At 35.7% G+C, this 23,380-nt stretch overlaps 1 protein-coding gene across 2 annotated transcripts in view; it reads left to right on the top strand.

The window, feature by feature from the left end:
- The window catches only part of AGK (acylglycerol kinase), a 113,920-nt gene that overhangs the window by 53,471 nt on the left and 37,069 nt on the right, over positions 1–23,380 (top strand). For both annotated transcript variants that reach the window (XM_044678155.1, XM_044678156.1), the window contains exons 4-8: positions 3,922–4,001; positions 11,631–11,706; positions 13,841–13,933; positions 16,049–16,081; positions 19,448–19,542. In XM_044678155.1, coding sequence (XP_044534090.1) covers positions 3,922–4,001; positions 11,631–11,706; positions 13,841–13,933; positions 16,049–16,081; positions 19,448–19,542 — 377 coding nt within the window. The remainder of the gene's footprint in view (positions 1–3,921; positions 4,002–11,630; positions 11,707–13,840; positions 13,934–16,048; positions 16,082–19,447; positions 19,543–23,380) is intronic.

Genomic DNA, 23,380 nt, shown 5'->3' with positions numbered 1-23,380 from the left:
AAATTCACCCTAAAGATTCTCAGTGACCTTGGCAAACGGGGAATTCTCATCCTCTCAGAAAATTGTGGGCTATGGTTTGCTTATTATATCAGCAAATGAGAAAGTACCCACTCATCCCCTTTCCCTGTAGAGGCAATTGATAGCTTTTTGATCAATGAACAGTGGATTCTAAATAAATGTACACAATGAGGCAGAATGGAGAGGTGTTAAAACTTCAAACTCCAAGACTGTAGTCACCTATGAGAACTCTTTTTTGCATTTAAATACTTACCCATTTGTATTGTAGTTGTATAAATATGTAATTCCTCCTAGATAATAAACTCATTGAGAATAAAAGTGATTATGATTTTAACCTTTTGTATTCCTAGAAGCAGCCAAGTGGCCCAGTGGATAGAGGACTGGGACCCTACCATAAATCTGTCCTCAAACACTGACTTTGCAACCCTTGGCTAGTGGCTTAACCCTTGTCTGTCTTAGTTTCCTCAGTCATAACATGGGAATAATATAGTACCCACCTCACAGAATTATGACGATCAAGTAAGACACCTATAAAGCTCTCAGCATAGTATTTGGCCATATATATATATATATGTATGTATATATATATTCTCCTTGCTCTCCTTCCCCAAGATTGCTAGGCACATTACCCAGTACAATAGGCACTTAAATGACATTTTGAAATGAATAAAGGTAATTGAAGGTAGATTTTAGTGTGTCCAAATTGACTTTTAATTTGCCACAGGCACTAGGTTATCCTTGGATCCCATTTTCCTCCCTAATGAACCCCACCTCCCTGTTCCCCAAGCCTAACATGAAATTCAGAACATTCTGGCCAGAATTAGGGAGGACAATTGATCCTAATAATCTCACCTAAATAGGCCATAGTCCTGCTAGACCAAGCTGTCTGGGGACTTTAATCCTTACTAAGCATTCAAAAGTAAGGCTACTTTTCCAACCAGACCTTAGGGGCTTTCTTTTATGGTCAGACTTCTGAAGATTCAGATGTGACTGGAGGAAGAGTCTTCTTCCAAATTACAAAAAAGAATAAGTTGTTTTTCTAAATTCACTCAGGCTTAATTGTTAATCTGAAGCATTTATTAAGTGTCTACTATGTGTCGTGGAAATCCATATGTTGCTTAAGTTGTACCACGGAGTTTATTGATAATAAATTATTGATGTTACTTAGAAAAAGTGTGCAAAGACACCCATGCCAGGAGTTCTGTTGCTTCTCAGTTTTCAGCTGCCTCTTCTGGTCCAGGCACAGAAAAGCAGCCCTCTGCTTCCTCATTCCTTTCCAAGACTCTGTCTAGGCCCCAGGAGTAGCACTGTTTATGTTTGACTTCAGGGAGGTCAAAGAGACTTGAGCCTTTTTTCTATTGCACCAATAGACCTATAGAACCTTTTGTGTACACTGGTTGGTAGAATTCCTTTCCTGTCACATAGTGTAGGGTTGGAGGTCATGCTGTCATGAATCTTTCAGGTACAGTAGCTATTTCTGTTTCATCTATTTCCTCTATGAGGAGAGGTCACAGGTTGATTGGACTACACCACTACCTGAATGATTCAGGAGTTTTTGTTTTTAACAATAAGAATAGAGCTTTAGAGAATGAAGACCAGGAGGAGGTATATGTAAAGACCAGTTACTTAAATTTCCCTGGTCTCTTCTATATTAACTGTTCATTGCTTATGACTAATTCTTTTTTCACTTCAGGTTGCTCATTTCAAAAAATTTACTCCTGTTTCTTTCATCCTCAGTCTAGCCTTTTTCCCCCGTGGTCCACAGAAGCTATCATTTATTTCTCTTTTATATACCCAGTCTGACAACCCTCTCTGCCCTCTCCCCCTTCCCACCCCACTAACTTTTGTCCTTGTGTTCTCATTGCCTCTTGATTCTCTTTTATATCTTATATCTTCTATTCAGATCTGTCTCTTTTTGTTTTGTAGGGGTATGGAGTGACTATTACAAGGTTATGAAGAGGAGGTAGTAGACTGCTAAGTTTTTATATATAACATAAAAATTGGCTAGTAAACATCAACATTCCATATAAATAGGTTCTGTAATTAAAGAGATAAGGATAATACTTTAAAAACCAAGGAAATAGTGAATGGATTTAATTTCCCTTCTGACAGACTGTGGCCTCTCTGGCCATGTCTTCTTGATCATGGCCCTTGATATTTCTCTCATAGAGTAGAAGAAAAAGCTAAAATTAACTTACTTCTCATGATAAAATGCCTTTGGGAGACTAGGAAAAGCTTTCCGTTGCTTACTTTCAAATCTGCTTCACGGGAGGGGTTTTTTCCCTCCCTCTCAGTGCTTAGGACTCTGAAGGAAAGTTGACTATTGTTTGTACCCCACAAACCAGATATCTGTGAACCTTCCTAAAAAGCTACATCAAAAAATTAGCAAAGAATGGAAGTAGAATAAAGACCAAAAATTTTAAATAGTAATAATGAATTAATGTTTATTATATTAATATGAATTAAAAATATGAACCCAAAAAAGAGGTCAAATTTGGGTTTACCTAAAAGAATCTTCATTTATTCTTACTTGAGTCTTAGATTCTCATTCCTACTCCCATGTCAGGTCCTGTGACTTCTAATGACTATGGTCCTGGGATCTCTGGAGAAGACAGGAAGGGCTTATGATTTAGAGGTTATTGCAAAGGCCATTTTTGCCACTGATTTTATGACGTTGGTTTACTGTAAATAAGCATCTGTTACACAGGACTTAAAGATTCACAAAGCAGAGAAGAGCACAGGTAGGGAAAGCCATTTACTGTCTTTTTGCTTCTGAGACAAAGTTCTGTAACAGCAGGAGAGTGGGATAACCTAACAAAAAAGCAGCTCAGTTCTTGGGCCACTTTATACCTGTTACCTGAAGAAAATACCCAGGAGGGAGGGAAGGGGTAAGAGAAAGAGAGAGAGAAAATATAGCACAATTTTCTGGCTTACTACTGCAGCCTTTGATTGCTATACCATTGCCACCCTTTGCCTGTTCTCTGATCTCTCCCAAGGGGAACAGGTGAGGTTACTATCTGGGATAATAACCTAGCAGATTTCCAAAGTATAAAGCTGAGTTATCTCTGATATAATTGAATTGAAGTCCCTTTTCCTCTATCTATTCTGGTAATGTCATTCTCCTCCTCAGTAAGCTTTAGGCCCTTTTGCCTCTACTATAAAATAGAACTTCTATTGTCATCTATTTAAAGTTTTTTATAATTTGTCTCCAACTTACCTTTCCAGACTGGATTGCAATTTATTCTTCCTCAAGCATTCTATATGCCAGCCAGACTGGTCAATTTGATGTCCTTATACATGATATCTTTCACCTTCATGCTCTGCACAGATTATCCCCTGTGTCCATAATGTTCTCTCTCCTCTCCTTCAACTAAAGAATCCCTTGCTTCCTTCCTAGCATAATTCAAGGGCAACTTTCTGCAGGCTACTTGTTTTGATACCCTCAATTGTTAGTTTTATCTCTAACCCACCCCACTCCCAATTGTATTTATTTTTTGTTTTGTTTTTGCTCATTTGTATACATGGTTTTTCCCTCTTGGTAGTCATTTCCAGGCTGGCCCCCACTCTCTCAATGGGGAAAGTCTTTTCTAATAATTCCATCCTAATAGTTTTACAATTTTAGTACTTTACATGTACATAACAACCAAGAGAGTTTCTACTCACAGTGTCATTTCATTTCACCTGTCATAGGTGAGAGTATATAGCTTTGAATGAATAGCTATTATATGATATTTAGGCATGCTATATATTTTGTTAATATGGGAACATAAAGGCATTTGAGGTGAAGAGGTTAAATGCAATATATATTGAGACTAAGTTCTTTTGGCACAAAATACTATATTTCATATCTAAATAAGGGGCAGGGAAATATCCATTTTAAAAACTTATTCTCTTCTTTCCTAGGTATTTGGAAATCAACTCATTCCTTCAAATGCACAAGTAAAGAAGGCAACTGTTTTTCTCAACCCTGCAGCTTGCAAAGGGTAAATCTGAGGGGTGGGGGGTGTTTCATAAGATACACAGTTAATTGTTTTGCTACCTCAATGATCTGGAGCATTCATTCTTCCACTGGTTTTGGTCAGAGTCCTTCAATGACAACATAGAAAATCTTCTAGGATGGTCATAGTTAAAAGACACTTTGAACCCTCCCTGGAGCTAAGCCTTTTTTAATGGAGCTAGCATAATTTCAGATGCACTAAATCCATCAGAGGACCTAGAGGGACTTGTAGGATCTACCAGTACTTGACTGTCATTGTTTTTGAGAATTGAAGGTCACTCCCAAGATGAGGCACGGAAAAGGGTTTTGGATAACCAAAGTTGATAAGAGGGAAGTTATAGCTCATAAAGATAATTAAAATCATAGGGAGAAGTAGAAAGAACTGTTTCTTTTCTTCTAGTCAAACCATTGGCAGCAGGCAATTGATTATGGCCTTTATTTATTTTTTGTTACTATACTCTTTATTTATGTTTTGTTACTATAAGGTGTTACCCTGAAAATTGATTTTCTTTTTTAAGAAATATATTGATTGGGTAGTTATCTTAGATAACCATATCCATTCCAATAATGTTGGCACTCTTCTGGAAAAGGTAGTATATTATTAGAGACCCTAGGGGTCATTGAGTCCAACCTCCTCATTTTACAGATGAAGAAACTGAGAGCCAGAGTGGTTAAGTAATTTGATCAAATACTAATTGCCTGATATAGTATTTGAATCCTGGTCTTCTTGACTCCAAGTCCAAAGCTGAATCTACTATGCCATATTGCCTCTAAGCAAGATAAAAAGATGTGGCCTATATGGTAAGTATTGTTGGAAAGATTAAAAACTTGTTGAATGCCTGGACTCACAATAGTGTCAAATTGATAAGATGAACAAAGGCTGTATTTATAAAAGTAACAAGGGTACAAAGATAGTTCACTCCACAATATGATTTACAGACACCTCTGGCATCAATATGACTAACTTTATTCAATATACATAATTTTGAACCTACAAAAGTAAATTAAAACATAGTCCTTCTTAAGGAACTTATCTATTGAGCAGCCTACCTAAATCTGGCCAAGTTTAGAAAATGCACAGAACTATTCAAATTCAAGGACACTATTTTTTTTATTCATCCTTGCCCTACTTGGACACACAATAAGCTGAATAAAAGGTCCTTGAGGGTAGAGATTGTTTTATCTTTCTGTATTATCTAGCACCTAGCACAGTATCAGGCACTAAGTAAGCTCTTAATGCTTTGTGAGCATTTGAAATATCACTAATTCAGCCACTTAACATAATGGCATTTCAACCTATCATAATGTTTTAGCAACCATAGCAATTATAAAAAAAAAAGAAAAGTAAAGTTTGTTTATCTTACAACTGAAATAAAATATTTGAAAGATATTTCCAGTCTAAGGAAGCATCTGATAGAGCAAGCAACAAAATAGCATCATACAAGTCTACTTGCATGAGCTAGTTCTAGAGAAAATGATTTCCTGGAGCACTTTCATAGAAGACAATAAGTTTCATGAGAAGTATTGCATAGGTTTTGTTGGACAAATGCTATTGCAGTGGAATTGTGTTATATTACTTAAAGTAAGGCTTGGTTGCAATGCTACTGGTATTATTGTAGAAAAGTGCCTATTATGACAATATTATGTAGCATGTTTAAATGTCATGCATATTATATATATAGATGTATCCATATACATCATTATATATTTCACATATGTTTTATAAGTCAAAGATATATGTGTATGTATTTATATATTTTTACACAAATAAGAAAAAAGTATGAAACAGTTGCCTGGACAGAGGAAGATATGAATGCTGTTGATACAGATTGCCAAGATATAGCAATGATAGTAATTTTCATTGACCTGAACATCTCTCAGAAGATTCATTGCATGTATCTTATTTAACACTCCTACCCAAAAAACAGATTCATTACATTAAAAGTGAATACATAATGTTTTAAAATTTATTATGTATTTTATTTTTTAAAAATGAAATATATTTCTTGAAAATATTAAAAGGAATGCCATACAAAAGAAACTGATTATACATAGAACTATGTATTTTTATAATTTACTATTTGTTAAAAGAAAAGGAAGCATAGGGTCTGACAAGATGATTGCATGGACAGATAGCAAATTGCCCAGCCACCTTGAATTTATTTACTCTGATAAAACACTGAAAATTTACAGCAATCTCAGCAACAATCAAGAAATCCAGTGAGAAACTATAATAAATGGCCTTTTCCACTTCAGATCTGCATAAAATATCCAGAAATCCTTGCACAGTAGGAAAAGACCTCTCCAGCAAAGCTAACCCTGCTACAGGGTAGCCTCTCTGCAGAACCATTAACAAGACAGGTGTAGTCTACATAGCTCTGGGTCTGGAGGTACCCAAGAGTGGTGGGTTCCCCTGAGAAAGTAGTAGAGTAGAGATCTTACATATTCTATCTCAAGAAGTCATAATTGAAAGGCAAAACAGAAAAGAGAAATCATAGGAGATTCAATAAGGTTAAACTATTTACCTTCCTTCATGGGAAAAGGATATTTGTAACTACCAAGAACTTTATTATTATTAGGGTGGTTAGAAGGAGTATACATAAACAAAGGGCACAAGAGTGAGGTGGCTACGATGGGATAATATATAAAAAGATAAAATTAAAAAGTGAGAAAAAGGGATGCATTGAGGGAAGTGGGAAGGGAGAGATGGAATGGAGTAAAATATCTTAAATAAAAGCGGCTTCTTATAGTGGAAGGTGGCAGGTGATGCTCTAATCTTACTCATCAGAATTGGCTCAAAGAAAGAATAACACACTCATTTGGGTATAGAAATCTACTTTACTCTATAGCAGTGGTTCCCAAACTTTTTGGGCCTACTGCCCCTTTCCAGAAAAAAATATTACTTAGTGCCCCCTGGAAATTAGTTTTTTTTTTTAATTTTAATAGCAATTAATAGGAAAGATATATGTATTAATGTTTCTACCTTTTTCGTAAAATATAGTAAAGAAAGGGGTAAATTAGAAACATTGAACTTTGAAATTATGAAACTATTTATTGAACTCAGAAATGCACCAGTGACCATCACCGCTCCCCGGGATCACTGCAGCACCCACCAGGGGGTGGTGGCGCCCACTTTGGGAATCACTGCTCTATAGGGAAGTAAAAAGAAAGGGGAGGTGGATTGGGCTGATAGAAGGGTAGAGCAGATTGGGAAAATAGTGAACAGGCACAAAATGCTTTTGAGGAGGAACAGGGTAAAAGGACAGAAAGAATAATAAAATAAGAATAATAAGAAAGAATAATAAAAGGACAGAAAGATAAATGGGGAAAAATAGGATGGAGGGATATGCACAGTAATCATAACTGTAAAAAAATTTTAGAGCAAGTTTCTTTGAAAAAGACCTTATTTCTCAAATATGTAGAAAACCGAGTCAAATTTATAAGACTACAAGTCATTCCCTAATTGATAAATGGTCAAAGGACCAAATAGGCGGTTTTCAAAAGAAATCAAAACTATCTATAAGCCATATGAAAAAATGCTCTAAATCACTGTTGCTTACAGAAATACCAACTAAACCAACTGAGGTGCCACCTCATACTATCAGACTGGTTAATATGACCAAAAAGGAGAATGACAAATATTGGAGAAAATGTGAGAAAATTGGGACACTAAAACACTGCTGATGGAGTTGTAAATTGATTCCAACCATTCTGGAGAGCAATTTGAACCGTGCCCAAAGTGCCATAAAACTATACAAAGCCTTTGACACAGAGATACCACCACTAGGTCTGTATCTCAAAGAGATTTAAAAAGGAAAAGAAAAAGACCTATATGCACACAAATATTTATAGCAGCTCTTTTTGTGGTAGCAAAGAATTGGAAATAGGGGATGCCCTTCTATTAGGGATTGACTGAACAAGTTGTGGTATATGATTGTAATGGAGTACTATTATGCTTTAAGAAATGAAGAACAGGATACTTTCAGAAAAACTTACATGAACTGATGCAAAATGAAGTGAGCAGGACCAGGACAGTATATACAGTAGCAGTAATATAATGATGAATAAGTATGAAAGGTTTGGATACTCTGATCAATATAGTGATTCAAGGACTTAGGATGAAAATACCATCCACCACTGGAGAAAAAAATTGATGAAGTCTGAATGTAGATCGAAGCATCTTTTTTATCTTTTTATTTTTCTTGGTGGTTTTTTTTTTTTTGGTCTGTGTTTTCTTTCACAACATGACTAATATGGAAATATTTTGCATATTTACAACCTATTTTATCAAATTGCTTGCCTTTTCAGTAGAGAGGGGGAACAGAGAATTTAGAATAAAACATATTTTAAAACAAATACCAAAAATTGTTTTTGTGTGTATTTGGAGGGGAAAAAAAAACCTTTTTATTTATAAAAAAATAAATTTTTTTAAACCCTTACTTTTCCTCTTAGAATCAATACCATGTATTGATTCTAAGGCAGAAGAGTGTTAAGGACTAGGCAATGGGGGTTAAGTGACTTGTCTAGGGTCACACAGCTAAGAAATGTCTGAGGCCAGATTTGAACCCAGGACCTCCAGTCTTCAGGCCTGGCTTTCTATCCACTGAGCCACCCAGCTGCTCCCCCCCCCCCAAAAAAAAAAACCTTTTTAAAAGAAGGGTTGTTTTTTTAATGTCATAAGTAAAAACTATCTAGATCCTTTGAAACCTGAAGACCATGCAAATATAATCTGCTGATCAATTCCTGAAAGGTCCCAGGAATGAAAAGCCCCAGGAATGTCACAGATAAAACTTAAAGCATCCTTTTCAAAGAAAAAGTAGGTAAGCTTCTGGAAAGAAGCAATTCAATTTCAGTGAACTAGAGTCAGTATAATACAAAACCTGTGGCACCATGGAGAGAGCAATAGGCATGGTCAGGAAGACCCGAATTCAAATCCATCCTTGGATACTAGTTGTGTGACACTGGATAAGTCACTTAATCTTTGCCTCAGTTTTCTAACTGGGGATAATAATAGCACCTACCTTCCAAGGTTGTTGTGAGGATCAAATAAGATATTTGTGAAGCATTGGTAGCATAGTTCCTGGCACATGCTAGGTACTATATAAATGTTAGCTGTTGTTATTACCATTATTATACTGAAAACCATATATCATGGGATATAATATTCTGAAAGACAAGCACAATAAGGTTACAACCAAGAATAACTTGACAAAGCTGAGTATGACACCATAGAGGGTGAAAAATGGGTTTTCAGTGGAATGGCAGACTTTAAAGCCTTCCTGATGAAAAAGGCTAGAGCTAAGTGGGAATTTTAAAATACAAGTACAAGAGTCCAGAGAAACCTAGAAAAGTAGATTTGAGCATTGGGAAGGAACTCTATAAAGGAGAAAAGAAACAAGTGTCCCTTCATATCTTCAAAGGGCATTGAGGGAGTTAAATTAAAAAACAAACAAACACTAGAGGTCCAGAGAGTGAATTAGTTCCCTTCTGAGAAGAGAAGAAAGCAGTGTTAAATGTGACATGTAAATTTTATTAAACTATTTTTTTAAAGCAAGCAGTATGAACTGATGGTTCATTGTTTCATATATAGTATCCTCATATTTTAATGTCTGTGTGAAAATAGTCCTTCTTTGTATATAAGTTTATAATACCCCCCACCCCAATTGACTGAAGACTATGCTTTAATAAGGAAATACTAAAGTCATTCCTCATGTTTAACCTGAATTGTTACCACTTCTGTTATCATTTATACAACTGTAGTCAGTGTGTGTTACTCTTCTGCATCCGCTTTCTTTGCCCTGCATCACTTAATATAAACTCTGCTATATTTCTTTGAATTCTTGTTAACTATTCCTTATCACACACTAATAATTCACATTTTATTAGGCCATATTCTGATCATTCATTGGATACATTTTTCAACTTCTTTTATTACAGATTTTACTAATGGGATTGTTTTTGAACATACAGGGCATTTTTTCCTACCAATAATTTTCTTGGGATATAAACCTAGTAGTAGGATCATTTGGGTCAAAAAGCATGAATAATTTTGTAAATTGTATAATTTTATATTGCTTTTTAAACTGACCAGACTAATTCACAGATCCACTAGCAGTGAATTAGCAATTCTGGCAGTATGTCATATAATGTTCATAGTGGTAGGCATCATTATTTTACTCTTGATCTTAATGGGAAAACTTCCAGTGCTTTTCCATTACAAATAATGCTGAATTTTGCTTTTAGGTGCCTTTGAGTCTCTCATCTTCTGTTATTAGTATAAGACTTCTGGTAATTGATGCCATATGTAATTATATATTTTGAAACTTTTAATAGTAATATTGTTTTCATTGATATGGATCATTTCTCAGTTTCCTTACATTCTGTATTCAGAGAAGTAAATATATATAATTTTGCAGAACACTAATAGATGGGGTGATCAAGAAGGGCTTTTCAGAAGAGGTAGCAAGTAAGCTAAAATTGGAAGCAGGATAAGAATTCTGAAAGTGGAGCTGAGGCAGTACATTCAAGATATAGGAAATGGCCCATGTGAATGCAGATGATAAGAGTTAGGATTCGGTATCCAAGGGTACCTGATCAGTTGATTTTACTTACATGTTTCTCTCTGTCTCTCTCTCTCTCTCTCTCTCTCTCTCTTTCTCTTCTAGAAAATATTTCATTTGGGAAAGACTCCATACTTATCCTAGTATTCCACTGGTAAAAATAAACTGTTTTCCTATCTTCTTAATATCTCAGTGCTAGAACCAACTACTTATATAAATGGATCAGTGTATTTTTTTAAACCTCACAACCATTTCCTTAAAACATATCTTCCCTAGAAACAAAGAAAAACAGATAAATTGTAACATTCCATTGTCTCCTATTTCTGTACTGAAAGTAGGCTTGAATCCTTAGGTCTTTAGGTCAAAATTAGTTCATTGCAATTAATCTGAGTTTAGCCTCCTTTTAGGATTTTAATTTATTTTTAAAAATTTATTGTTTATATTCTGGTACTGCTTTCTTTGTGTCTCTGAATTCTTTATATTTGTTATTTCCATAGCATAATAATATTTAATTGCATTCATATATCACCATGGTTGGCACTCAGTGTCTAGGTTCTTGCTACCACAAAAAGTGTTACTATAAATATTTTAGTATATGTCAGGCTTTTCTGTAGGTGACCTCTTAAGGATAACTACCAATCGCAGGATCTCTGGGTCAAAGAATGGTGTATTTAAGGGGCAGCTGGGTGGCTCAGTGAATTGAGAGCCAGGCCTAGAGACAGGAAGTCCCTGGGTTCAAATCTGGCCTCAGACACTTCCTGCCTCTGTGGCCCTGGGCAAGTCACTTAACTCCCATTGCCTAGCCCTTAATGCTCTTCTACCTTGGAACCAATACACAGTATTGATCCCAAGAAAGAAGATAAGGGTTTTTAAAAAATGGTGTATTTAGTAAATTTTCTGAGTTTTGGATTTTATATAATTGAATGGATAGAGTAAAACTTTAAAGGTCTTTAGTGTTATTTGATATTCATTTTCATAGGAGATGGTATGGGTTTTTAAACCTCCCTTTGGAAGATTTGTTTTAAAATTTTTTATTCCTTTTTCTCTATCCATAGAAAAGCCAGAAATCTTTTTGAAAAGAATGCTGCCCCAATTTTGCACTTGTCTGGCATGGATGTGACTGTGGTCAAGGTGAGAACAACTCATCAATGTTTCTTTACATAAAATTTACCTATAGAACAGTCAATTCTATTCTCTAAACTGCTTTTCTGATTGTACGAATGAAAAAATGAAGCATTTAAGTATTTGCTATGTGCCAAGAATTGTGCATAGCACTAGAGATACAAATACTAAAATGAAAATTTTCTCTGCCCTTACAGAGTTTCCATTCCAATATGGAACTTTGACAACATATATAGGGATGTAATGCCCAGGGAAGGGTGTTGTGGTTTGAAAAATTACAGATATAGTGGATGGATTCATAGGGAAATAGAATGACCCTCCTTTGCCAGGACTGATGACAGATTTAATGGTGCTTGGGAAGTATAAGTGAGATGTTTAATTGTTCTTGGGTTCAGTTCTAGATATAGTGGGTTCTGCTGGCAACCAGCAATCAGAGCAGTGGACACCATTGTAGGAGCTCTGCATATGAAAGGGATAAATCCTCTAGGAGTTGGTTTTTGATCAGGCTAGCGTGGCAGCTGATCAGAAGGTAGCTTCCTAACATTTAGGGCAGAGATTGGCTTACCTCTTTTTGTCTCCTCAGTGCCTTGGCACATAGTAGGCACTTAATTAATGTTTATTGAATTGAATTGAAAGAACCATTTTCCTTCTTCTAAAAATCAATCCATTTGGCCATTTTCCATCCTTTGGTAATTTTCCCATTCTCTACAGTTCCTCAGAGATGAGCCACAGCAGTCCAACAACTCAGTACACAAATGCTTTGGGTCCTTTGAGACCAAAACCACATAACAGGTAGGAAGAGAGAGTGAGAGATGATTTCTTCCTCACACAGGTGCTAAAAAAGCTAAGGTCAAAGAACTCATTGGTGTCTTTATCATTATATTATGAAATTATTGCTTCTTGAATCACAAGAGCTGATATAACCACAAGTATTTCCTTTTCCCGAAAAAGTGTAAAATTCCTAAGGCCTAGGATTATTTCAGTACCTTACTACATAACCTGATAGCTCCTCAGATAGACCTTTTTTTCTTTGTTGAGAAGAAACTCTAAATGATAACCATTTTTAGAATTCAGTGATTTAATTAAGAGGAAGAGGGAAAAAGAAATAAAAAGTAATAATACTATTTGAGTGACTTTTTTAAACTTTGCCAATCTGACTGTGAAGTATTTGTTACATAGTGGTGATGGGTCATTCTTGAGAGATCAGTAGACATAGTTATGTAATTCTGTCTTAACTTGTTTATGAGGCTGCCTTCATATTTTTACTCTAAATTCTACTTTTACCAATTTATTGCAGAGCTCTTTCTTGTACAATAATGCTATACACATACCTTTTAAAAAATAGTTTCCCAGACTTAAACTGTAACTTACTCTTTGTGATCAAATGCTTAGTATGTGCTATCAATTTTACCTCCTTGAATAAAAAGTAAGGCCCCTGAATCATCTCTGAAGCATCGTTTCTCCTAGCTTTGTTGTAGCTAATGTACAACTCCATTTTGCCTATATAAATGTTCCCCATATCGGCTCAGTTGGATATGGTTTTCATTCTTTTAAGATTTTGTTCTGTCACAAAGATGGACATGTTTCATTTTTTTTAAGTGGCTCCTATGAGTCGATACTTAGCTTTAAGCAGGTACAAATACTATCTATGTTTAGGACTTCATGTGCCAGCTTTATAGATAGATAAGAACAAATGTTGCTCCCCTCCAAAATTGCATAGAAATATCTTTGCCATCTTTGGAAAGAAATTCCATACACCATGGAATAATATTGTACCTACACCTGTACATTTAGTTTCCATAATCCTTTTTTAAAAAATTGAGTAAATGTAGTGATGAAATGAGCACTTAAATGTGAAGCCAGGAACTTGGTTTCCTCATCTGCCTCTGGTCCTGACTGCATGTTTTTAGAAATTATTTAACATCTCTGGCACTTGTTTTTTTCACATATAAAATATAAGGCTAGAAATTTCCAGGCCTTTTAAGCCCTGTTATCATTTTGCTAACATTTTAGTTATCAGTAGGTATCAATTTCTTTACATTTTAAGAGGTTATTATCTAACTTAAAAGGCCAAAATTTTAAACCTCAAGTATTTATGGTCCTTGGATTGATAAATAGAGCCAAGTCTTTATTTCTATTCTAGACAGATTATGAAGGACAAGCCAAGAAACTGCTAGAATTAATGGAAAACACAGACATGATCATTGTCGCAGGCGGAGATGGAACTCTGCAGGAGGTAGGACTATTTTGTTGTTTGAAGGGATGTTACAGATGGAGAAAATAGACACCATGGCTTAGTGTGTTGTCACTGAGAAATAAGTTATGTTCCAAAAAAACTCTAATGTTTAGGATAGTTATACCTTTCTGAAAAGTGTGTAGTGGTAAAATTTCCGCTGTTCTCTTTGTCCACTGTGTTCTCCAAAACCATTATCCCAAGGATTAATTTTCTCTGTGTAAATTTAATACATTTCATTTGGACATGTAGTAAAAAGGAGAAATCTTTTTTTTTTTATATCAGTGTGTTAACTGTGAAAGAAATTATTATATGACAACATATAAAGGAACATTAGTATATCCTTTCCCATACCCACTGTCATATGTAAAGTGGACTTACCCAGTTATGCTGGCAGTGATCTTTCTTTTCAAATATTCCTTTTCACATATATATGTGTGTACACACACACACACACACACACACACACACACACACACACACACACACTATTTCAATATTATATTTGGCCCCACAAAAGCAGTGAGCTTTTTTCGTTGAAAGGTTTACCTTTTTTATGCGGCAAAATCCAACCTCTTTAAATGAATAGCAGAAAGCTATTAAGGACACAAAAGCATAGTCCTTACCACTGCTCTGCTCTTTAGCTTCTGCCTAATGAACATTGGTACCTCATTTCAAGGCTTTATCTTATATAATTTGGTTCCTTTTTCCTTCTAGATCACAAAACAAGAAGACTCCAGTGGTTAGAATTCTCCCTAATGCTTGTACTATAAATTCTGGGAGCTATTTTAGAGACCTTTTTAACACATTTTGCTGATGGTACATTTCATCTTTCCTCACTATCATTTCTAGGAGATCTCTTCGTCTTTCTTTCTTCTACTTTGAGCCTTCCTTTGTAGCAAAGAAAAACAATTAAATAAAAACATCTGGTTGAAGGACTGTATCTTATTGTATACATTTTGCCTTATGTATGCTTATTTGCCTCTTTCCCTGAGGAGAACATCTTCTCTAGAACCATCACTGGTTATTCATTTACTTCGTTTGGCTTCCTTTAGTAATATTTTGATTTACAGTGTTATTTTAATTGTACATACTCTTCTAGTTCTGTTTGTTTCACTCCATAATTATACAAATCTTTGCCTCTTTTTCTGAATTCCTATTGTTCTTCATTCTTATTGTACATTAATATTCCATTAAGTTTATATAACATAGTTTTTCATTTATTTCCTATAGATTCTTTTTAAAAGTGTGCTATTAACTGGAATAATTGTTTTTGTAACTTTCCAACTATACATCTTTCAATTGTACAATATTTTGATCAGGTCAGGTAGACTCCTTGGCTATAAAGGATAATTAGAACATCTTCAGTTTGATAAATGTCTATCTTGAGGTTTACTGTGATTTTTTTAAAAAAAAGTTTTTTAGAAATAATTACAAACAGTATTTGTACTCACAGAATTGTGAAATACAACTTTTAAAGCAACAAATAGAAAATAATTTGAGAAAGAACATGGTCAATTATATGTGGCAGAAAGCTAGGAAGTTGCAGCTGACCAGAGTCTAAAAAGAGGGGAACTATTCTAACAGGAAATGATATGAAGGGAAAGTGATTTACAGACGAGGAATGAGATTGTAAAGTCATGAGAAGGGAAACTTGACAGTATTTAATGTTTGCTGCTAGCATGATTTTGGTTTGAAAATGACAGGCTATAATTTAATTTTTATTAAACCAAAAAAGTTGGGAGAAAGGGAACCAGACCTAGATTGTATGGTGAGGAATTATTTGCTTTATTGAGGATTGTGCATACCTCTTCTGTGAGGATAGGGAAGAAGCATGCTGTATAGAATGATTCTGAGAGGTTTGGAGGAATCCAGTCAAGGGAGATGCCAAAAACTGATTTTAATTTTCCTAGTATAGGTGAAAGTAAAATCATCTGCTATAAATGCAAAGAGTGAGAGGACAGTATTGAACTTGAGTGAGAAAAAGTTTTGAAACCATTACATTTTAGATTAAGATGGAATAACAGTATAATGAATTTTGCAGGCTTTTATTTAAGTTGAATCTAACCCTATAAGGTAAAGGAAATACTTGCTAAAATCTCTTACACTTTTTTGTAGGTTGTTACTGGCCTTCTTCGAAGAGTAGATGAGGTAAGCATTTAGAACTCCTAGGATCTAAATTTTGAATTTTGTTCCTTCAAAGGAAGGAGCCGCCTTCTTCTTTTCTTGTTATTTCCTTTCTTTTCCTCTTCTCACCACCTCATTAGAAAAATTTTCTAGAATGGGCTTCCTTGATTTGGGGGGAGGAAAAGTACTGGCTTCTCCGTAACACTAACTCAAAGTAGACTGTTCTGCATAACAAGTCAATCTGGAGCTATTCCAACAGCTTGTGTCCAGTGTTGCTTACCACATAATCTCCCCCCTAGACAGGGGAAAAAAAAATGATTTTCTAGAGAATTTTTTCTAGAGTCCTGTTCCTGTCCATTTAGAAAGAGTTGTTAGCAGGGCATTCAGAAACAGTCTCTGGGGATATTTCTGTGCCCTTGCCACCTTCTATGTCTCACTGACTCCTCTCAATTCTATTTGCCTCAGTTGAGAATTTTCCATTAGAGTCACATCAGTTACAAAAAACAGAGGAATTTGGAGATGTTTCCCCTGCTTCCTGAAGCAACTTAAAATCTTCCCTAAGTGGGCAGCTGGGTAGCTCAGTGGATTGAGAGCCAGGCCTAGAGACAGGAGGTCCTGGGTTCAGATCCGGCCTCAGACACTTCCCAGCTATGTGACCCTGGGCAAGTCACTTGACCCCCATTGCCTACCCTTACCAATCTTCCATCTGTAAGTCAATACACAGAAGTTAAGGGTTTAAAAAATTAAAAAAAAAAATCTTCCCTAAGTGGTATGGTAGATGACTTGGTATGGGTGGGTGAATATAGGAATGATAAAAGTGTCAAGAAATTTCTTAGTCTAGGTTCCTAGAAAGTGCAAAGAAAATATCCCTCACCAGATTGGAAGTCAAATAATGTGAATAACCAAACTTAAAGGGAAAAAATTTTACTAAAATACTAAGGGAGATTGCCCTTTTTTTTACATCCTTACCTTCCATTTTAGAATCAGTAGTGTATATTGATTCCAAGGCAGAAGAGTTGTTAAGGGCTAGGAAAAGTGGGTTAAGTGACTTGCCCAAGGTCATACAACTAGGAAGTATCTGGATTCAGATTTGAAGTCAGGACCTCCTGTCTCTAGGCATGGCTCTCAGTCTACTGAGCCACCCAAGGGAGATTGCCTTTAGTTGCTAGTTGCATTTCCTTCATAGCATACAGATTTGTTCTAGGTAGCTTTTTTTCAGCCCTCTTAGAGTACGCAGCCAATAAGCAGCAATCTTCAACATATTTTGTTCTGTCATACAAGGAAATCCAATGATTACTGAGAGTAATGGGAGGCTTAACTATTTTTTCATGGCTCAAATAGGCAATTAATGCAACTGGAAAGCCAGCCCCTTCCTGAGAAAAGAGCAGTCACACAGTATATTTCTAAAACAATGTCTTTTCTGCATCCTCAAAAGCCAACTTCATTTCTATTGTAGGTGAAATTCACCTGAGCCTCAATGTATGTGCTCTGGATTCCTTTGGACTAGAGTTTTTGACCCAAAGATAGCTCATGGAATATACCCACCAGGGTATAGTTGTATAAACTGCAGAGTTGTGTAAATTATTCTAGATCAATTTACAGGTCATGCAGTTTATTGGAATTGGGTTATAACATCAGAGTCTTCATGGTAGAAAAGGAAAAATATATATATATATATATATATGTATATGTTTTTTTTAACAAAAAAGGATAGATATAGATGATATGGGTAGAGCTCATGTAGTACAGCCCTTCATTTTACAGGTGAATAATCGAAGCTCCAAAGGTGAAGGGGACCCCTATGTAGGGTTGCCTTGTCAGTGACTGAGCTAGGATCTAACCCAACTCTAAATCTAAGTCTAATGTTCTTTCTATTATACAATTGCCTCCTTCTGTCATGTTGTACTCTATCTGGAATAATAAAATATGTCTGTCTTATGGAACCAGAGATTTATAAAATTTAGACAATAAAAATTAATTCTGATTTAATTTTTATTAAAGTATTTTAACTAATATAAAAGTACTTATTAGATTAAAAAGTAAATCTGGTTTAATTTTAATCAAATCTGAGTGTTTGAATTCTCTATTCAGCACTTGCAAATCGGAGGGTGTGAGTACCTGGTTGATTCTGTTCCTCTGTTTCTTGTAGTATATATCCATCAGTCTTTATGATCATGATCCTGTTCTTCTCACAGAGCTCTTTTCTAATATATTGGCATTAGTGAGTTCTTCAGTCTTTGCCAAATTCTAAATTATTCGTCAATTGCCTAGTTTAAGTTTAGAGAAGTGCCTAATGTAGTATACAGAATTGGGGGTTATAGTTTTTTCTAGCTTTGGCTGAGTTCCAAAAGCAGTTGGGCTTTTAGAATCTTGAGGAGAGTGGGAGTTGACTGGATCTTCCGTGGAGGGAGGAAGTCAATGAGCGAGCTCTTAGACTATTGAGCTTCAATATTGAAATTTAGCCTAGCTTCGATATATTTACTTAAGAAATTATTATTTTAGATAGACCCTTTATATCTTCCTTTCCTAATACCACCCTGCCTTCCCTCCCTTACCTTAGTGGCTGTGGAGTTTATAAGGAGAATAATTAGAGAGGAGTTAAATCTGTGGAGAGTTATCTAATTGACAGCATTATTTATAATTTAATCAAATCACTTTTATTCCCTTTAGATAGCATTTTGTAAAACTGAGTAAGGCAGGTCCTTATTCAGATTCATCTTTATTTCCCTTCCCCCACCTGAGGTTCCTGAGATAACTGATAGGGCTTTCCTTTATTCCACCTTCCTAACAATATCCTTCAAATAAATAAACCCTTTGTGTTTCAATAGTCCTATTTAGTGTAATTTGTCTATTAGTTATCAAGAGGGAAGAAGAGGGAAAGAGACAACATACTCTGGGCTTAGAGGGAAGCTGGGGCATCCATCTTGAAAGGAAGGTGTTACTTCAAAATAGGTCCCTTCCTGTGAAATTAACTAAAGCCTGTTTGTTAATTTCAGTTTAGTCTATTTCCCTCAGCTTGTGTTAGAGTATAAGTCACAGTCTGTAAGCCTGCTGAGTTAGTCTGTTTAGTTTAACTTCTTTCTTCCAAGAAGATCTCTGTCTCCCTTCTGTGTTATACTCCTGACTTCAGTCCTTTTATACCCTGAATCTCCTTTAATCCCAGCCTACCTGTAGCCTAATTTATCCACTTACCCAGTCTCCAACATCCTCCTTTCAATTCCCTTATCCCAAGCACCTTTCCTCAAATTACCCCCATAACAATAATTACTGATAACCTGAATGCTATTTCCAGTCCTAAGGATAATGCTGTCATAACTAACACAGCTTTGCTTTTTGCTTAACCTAATTTCTTTACATTCTTTCCTTACTCTTTTTTTTCCACTTTTCTAGGTTACCTTCAGTAAGATTCCCATAGGATTTATCCCTCTGGGACAGACCTGCAGTTTGAGCCATACACTCTTCCCTGAAAGTGGAAACAAAGTCCAGTAGGTTGTGCATGTGGGAAATTAATATTAATAAATGTGAGGGAAGGGAAGGAAGAATTCATATGTATGATGTAGCTTGTGTTAAAGTGCTGTTTATAGTCATGCAAATTATATGAAAGAAAAAGATAATAATAAATCAGTATACCAAAATTCCTGGGATGTAGCTAAGTCAATTGTCAGGACAAAAATTATATCCTCAGAAACATATTCAATAGAAAAGGAGAGTATTAATAAACTGATTTTTGATTTAAAAATTCACCAATAAACCCAAAATGAACAAACAAGAGGTAAAAATTGAAGGTGAAATTGGTCAATTAAAAGCCAAAATGACTATATAAGTCACAGGGAAGAGGATAGAGGTGAGTAATATAGTTATAGTATATATTTTTATAGTTATAAATGTCCTTGTAGGATTATGGGCTTATAATTGTCAAGATAGAAGATATTTGGGAAAAGATAGTTCCTAAGGCCAAAGATAGGAATGAATGCTTGAGTAAATGTTTTATCTCTCAGACAGTATAGGTTAATAATTCTTCTGGTGCCATTAATAGGACTTGTACTTGGAATCGTTAGCTTTGCTTTGTTTTCAGTGGTAGTAATAAAGATCCATCTTTCCAGGTTCCATTGTCAAAAGTAGTGTACTCTTGTGAATAAGATATATCCAGGAAATTGAGAGAAGCCATTGTTAGAATTAAACCTACTCTTTGGTCTCATTAGTGTAACCTTATAAACAAATGAACTTAGAACATAATATTCCCTCTTAGGTAACTTCAATAGACTGAATGGGTATGTTTAGCAGAAAAACGCAAGTGCAGCTCTGGCCCCGATAATGTGTTCAATCACAAACATAAATTTTTTTACAACTTTTCAACACGTGAAGAATCTTGGAATAAATCAAGAGAATTAGGATATGTCACCTCTACTGTCCCCTCAAAAAAAAAAGTCTTATTAACTTGGTCTTATAGTGTTCACATCTGTTTTATATTTTTCATACTCTTCTTAGTTTGTTTTAGTGGTTACAAAGTACTAGGCCAATTAATGCTTCTCAAAGTATATGTGTTTTGCCTTCCAAATGCCTTCACTTATACAGTATCTCCAATATTTGGCATGTAAACAAACTGAACCTAATGATTTGGCCTTTAATTCAACTTGTAGCATTCATTTCAACCCCAGCCACACTGAAATCAGAGAAATATGAAAAAAGCCAGTCAAATTAGCTATGTCTGTTCTCTTCAGGTAAGATTTTTGGAGAGGCAAATGAAAAACATTGAATTGATAAGAGTTTTCTTGACAAGCCTCCTTCTGTAGTTTGTGTGTCTTGATTGCTTTTGAGATTTTCTCTTTCTTTCCTTGTAGTATTGATCAGTTGACCTGTTTTAGCCAACATTCCTTGCTACAAAATTTAGGAAATATAGAGGCAGAACCTTTCTCTTAGAGGACAATTTTCTTTATAATTTTATATCTATCCTTATCCTTAATACCTTTTCTCTTATTCTCATCCCTCATGTCCTGAGGCTACTCATTCTTAGACTAAAGGACAAACTCCAGTTTTTAGGCTTGCTTATCCCATAATTAAAATATTACTGTTCATTTTGCTACCTTTTTAAATTAAATTAAAATTAATTTGTAAGCATACCTCAAGGCTCTTGTGTAATCAAGTCACCCAAGCCTAAGTTTTTAATTTTTGCACCCTCTGATAATATGTTGGGTGCCTAAGGCTGTGTAAAGAGAGCAAGATATTGCATTTTTTGCCCTGCCATCAGGATTTGTTATACCATAATTACCTTAGAGAAAAAAGAACCTCGAATGTCGGGATTGTTCAGTAAATGAGTTGAGGATCCTATTATAAAAATCCATTGTGCTATTAATATGAAAGTGTGGTGATATGCTGAAAAGTAACTTTTCAGTGCTTTGGACAGTTGCTGAACAATGACACTTTTAAAGCCACATAGCTGATTGACTTCTGCTCTTCTACTTTACAAAGTAATTTGGAAAGAACATGCCTGAGTTTTTAAAGACACAACACTATTCCACATTACGGTAAAGATCATTCTTTAAATCAAAAAATACTAAACATTTAAATCTACAGTTATGTTCTTAGGCTTTTGCTTAAGGTAAATGAAAATTTTTTAGAGCCTTCAGTGTTTCTGGTAAATGTTTTTTTTGAGATGAGCATAATTGAAGTAACTGTATGATTTCCCCTTTCCTCAAGTGGCTAATCCCATACTTTAAACTACTAAGTGCTCTTATTTTCTAAAGATAAGTAATTCTGCCCCTTGAAGACAAAAGAGAGGAAGTGATGTTCAAGTGGACTCCAGACTTCTTTCTCCTTTTCTCTTTTTGGAGATCTACTACAAATAGCCCCTGCACAGAGAGGGTGGCTAGGGGATGAGAAACTTAGGTTCATACTTTACCCCTGATGGCTACTAGCTTTGTGGCCTAGGGAAAATCATCCTTCTAAGGCAGTGATGGGCAAACTATTCCCTGTGGGCCAGATCCAGGCCTTATTTTGCCCATCACTGCCTTAAGCAATTCCCTAATCACTATATCTGGATGTGGAGATGTAGTGATTAGGGAATTGCTTAAGGCAGTGATGGGTAAACTATAGCCTGGTTCTGCCCATCACTGCTCTAAGCCGATTTCCTCACTTGCTTCATCATTATGTAATACCCAAAGTATTTACCTCATATGTTGGTAGAAAGATTAGCAATAATGTAGGCAAAACACCTTATGAGTATTAAAGTACCTTGAAGTAGGGGCTTTTATCAGCTATTACCTGGGAGGTTTGTTTCTCAAAAATATCAAGAGAAAAATTGGTTTGTTCTTAAGTTTAACCTGATTCCTTGGGAATTCAGATTATAACTTAATTAAGCAGCTGCTCAAATATGTATATTTTTGAAGCCTTTTCTTAACTTTCATTCTCCTCAACCTCTCCATCTTCTCCTTAATAACTCTCTTCTCTTTAGATTTTCAGGTCATCACTCTGTTTCTTCTCCTACATATCTAACTACTCCTTCCCTGTCCTCTTTGCTAAATCTTCCTCTAGATCACACCCTATAAACATAGCTATCCCTTAGGATTCTGTCCTAGACCTTCATCTCTCCTATTTACTTCACTCAGTGATCTCATCAGCGCCCATGCACTTATCATCTCTGTTTGACCATGCTGGAATCTACTTATCCCACCCCAACTTCTTTGTTGACCTCCAAGCTCACATCTCCAATTGCTTTTCCAATATCTTGACCTGGATGTCCAATAGACATCTTAAACTCAACATATCCAAAACAGGACTCATTTTCTTTCTCCCTAACCTTCCCCCATCTAATACATTCCCTATTATTAGCCAAGGGCAACATTATCTTCCAGGCCCTCAGATTCACAACCTTAACTGTGTAATCTCTTGCCCCTTTCTCACTATATCCAATCTGTTGTTAAGACCCATAGGTCTTGCCTTTGCAATATATCTCAAATATGTTACTCTCTCTCCTCTGACACTGCCACTGCCAAGGTGCAGGCCCTCATCACCTCATGCCTGCACTATTGCAATAGCCACTGGTGTGTCAGCTTGCCTCAAGGCTCTCCCTGCTCCACTCCCTCCTCCATTCCACTCATCAACCACAGTAATCTTCCTAAAACAAAGGTCTGAGCATGTCGTCACCTCCCCTTGCCCCCAGTGGCTCCTTATCACTTCCAGGATCAAATACAAAATGTTCTATCTGGCATTCAAAGCTCTTCATATCTTTCCAGGTTTTTTTTTTATTTAACATTTATTAATATTCATTTTTAACATGGTTACATGATTCATGCTCCACCTTTCCCCTTCAACCCCCCCCCCCCC

Source organism: Gracilinanus agilis, chromosome 5 (assembly GCF_016433145.1).
Source record: "Gracilinanus agilis isolate LMUSP501 chromosome 5, AgileGrace, whole genome shotgun sequence".
In the NCBI taxonomy this organism is placed as follows: Eukaryota; Metazoa; Chordata; class Mammalia; order Didelphimorphia; family Didelphidae; genus Gracilinanus; species Gracilinanus agilis.
The sequence above is the reverse complement of the archived record's forward strand: the minus strand, read 5'-3'. Positions and strand labels throughout refer to the sequence as shown.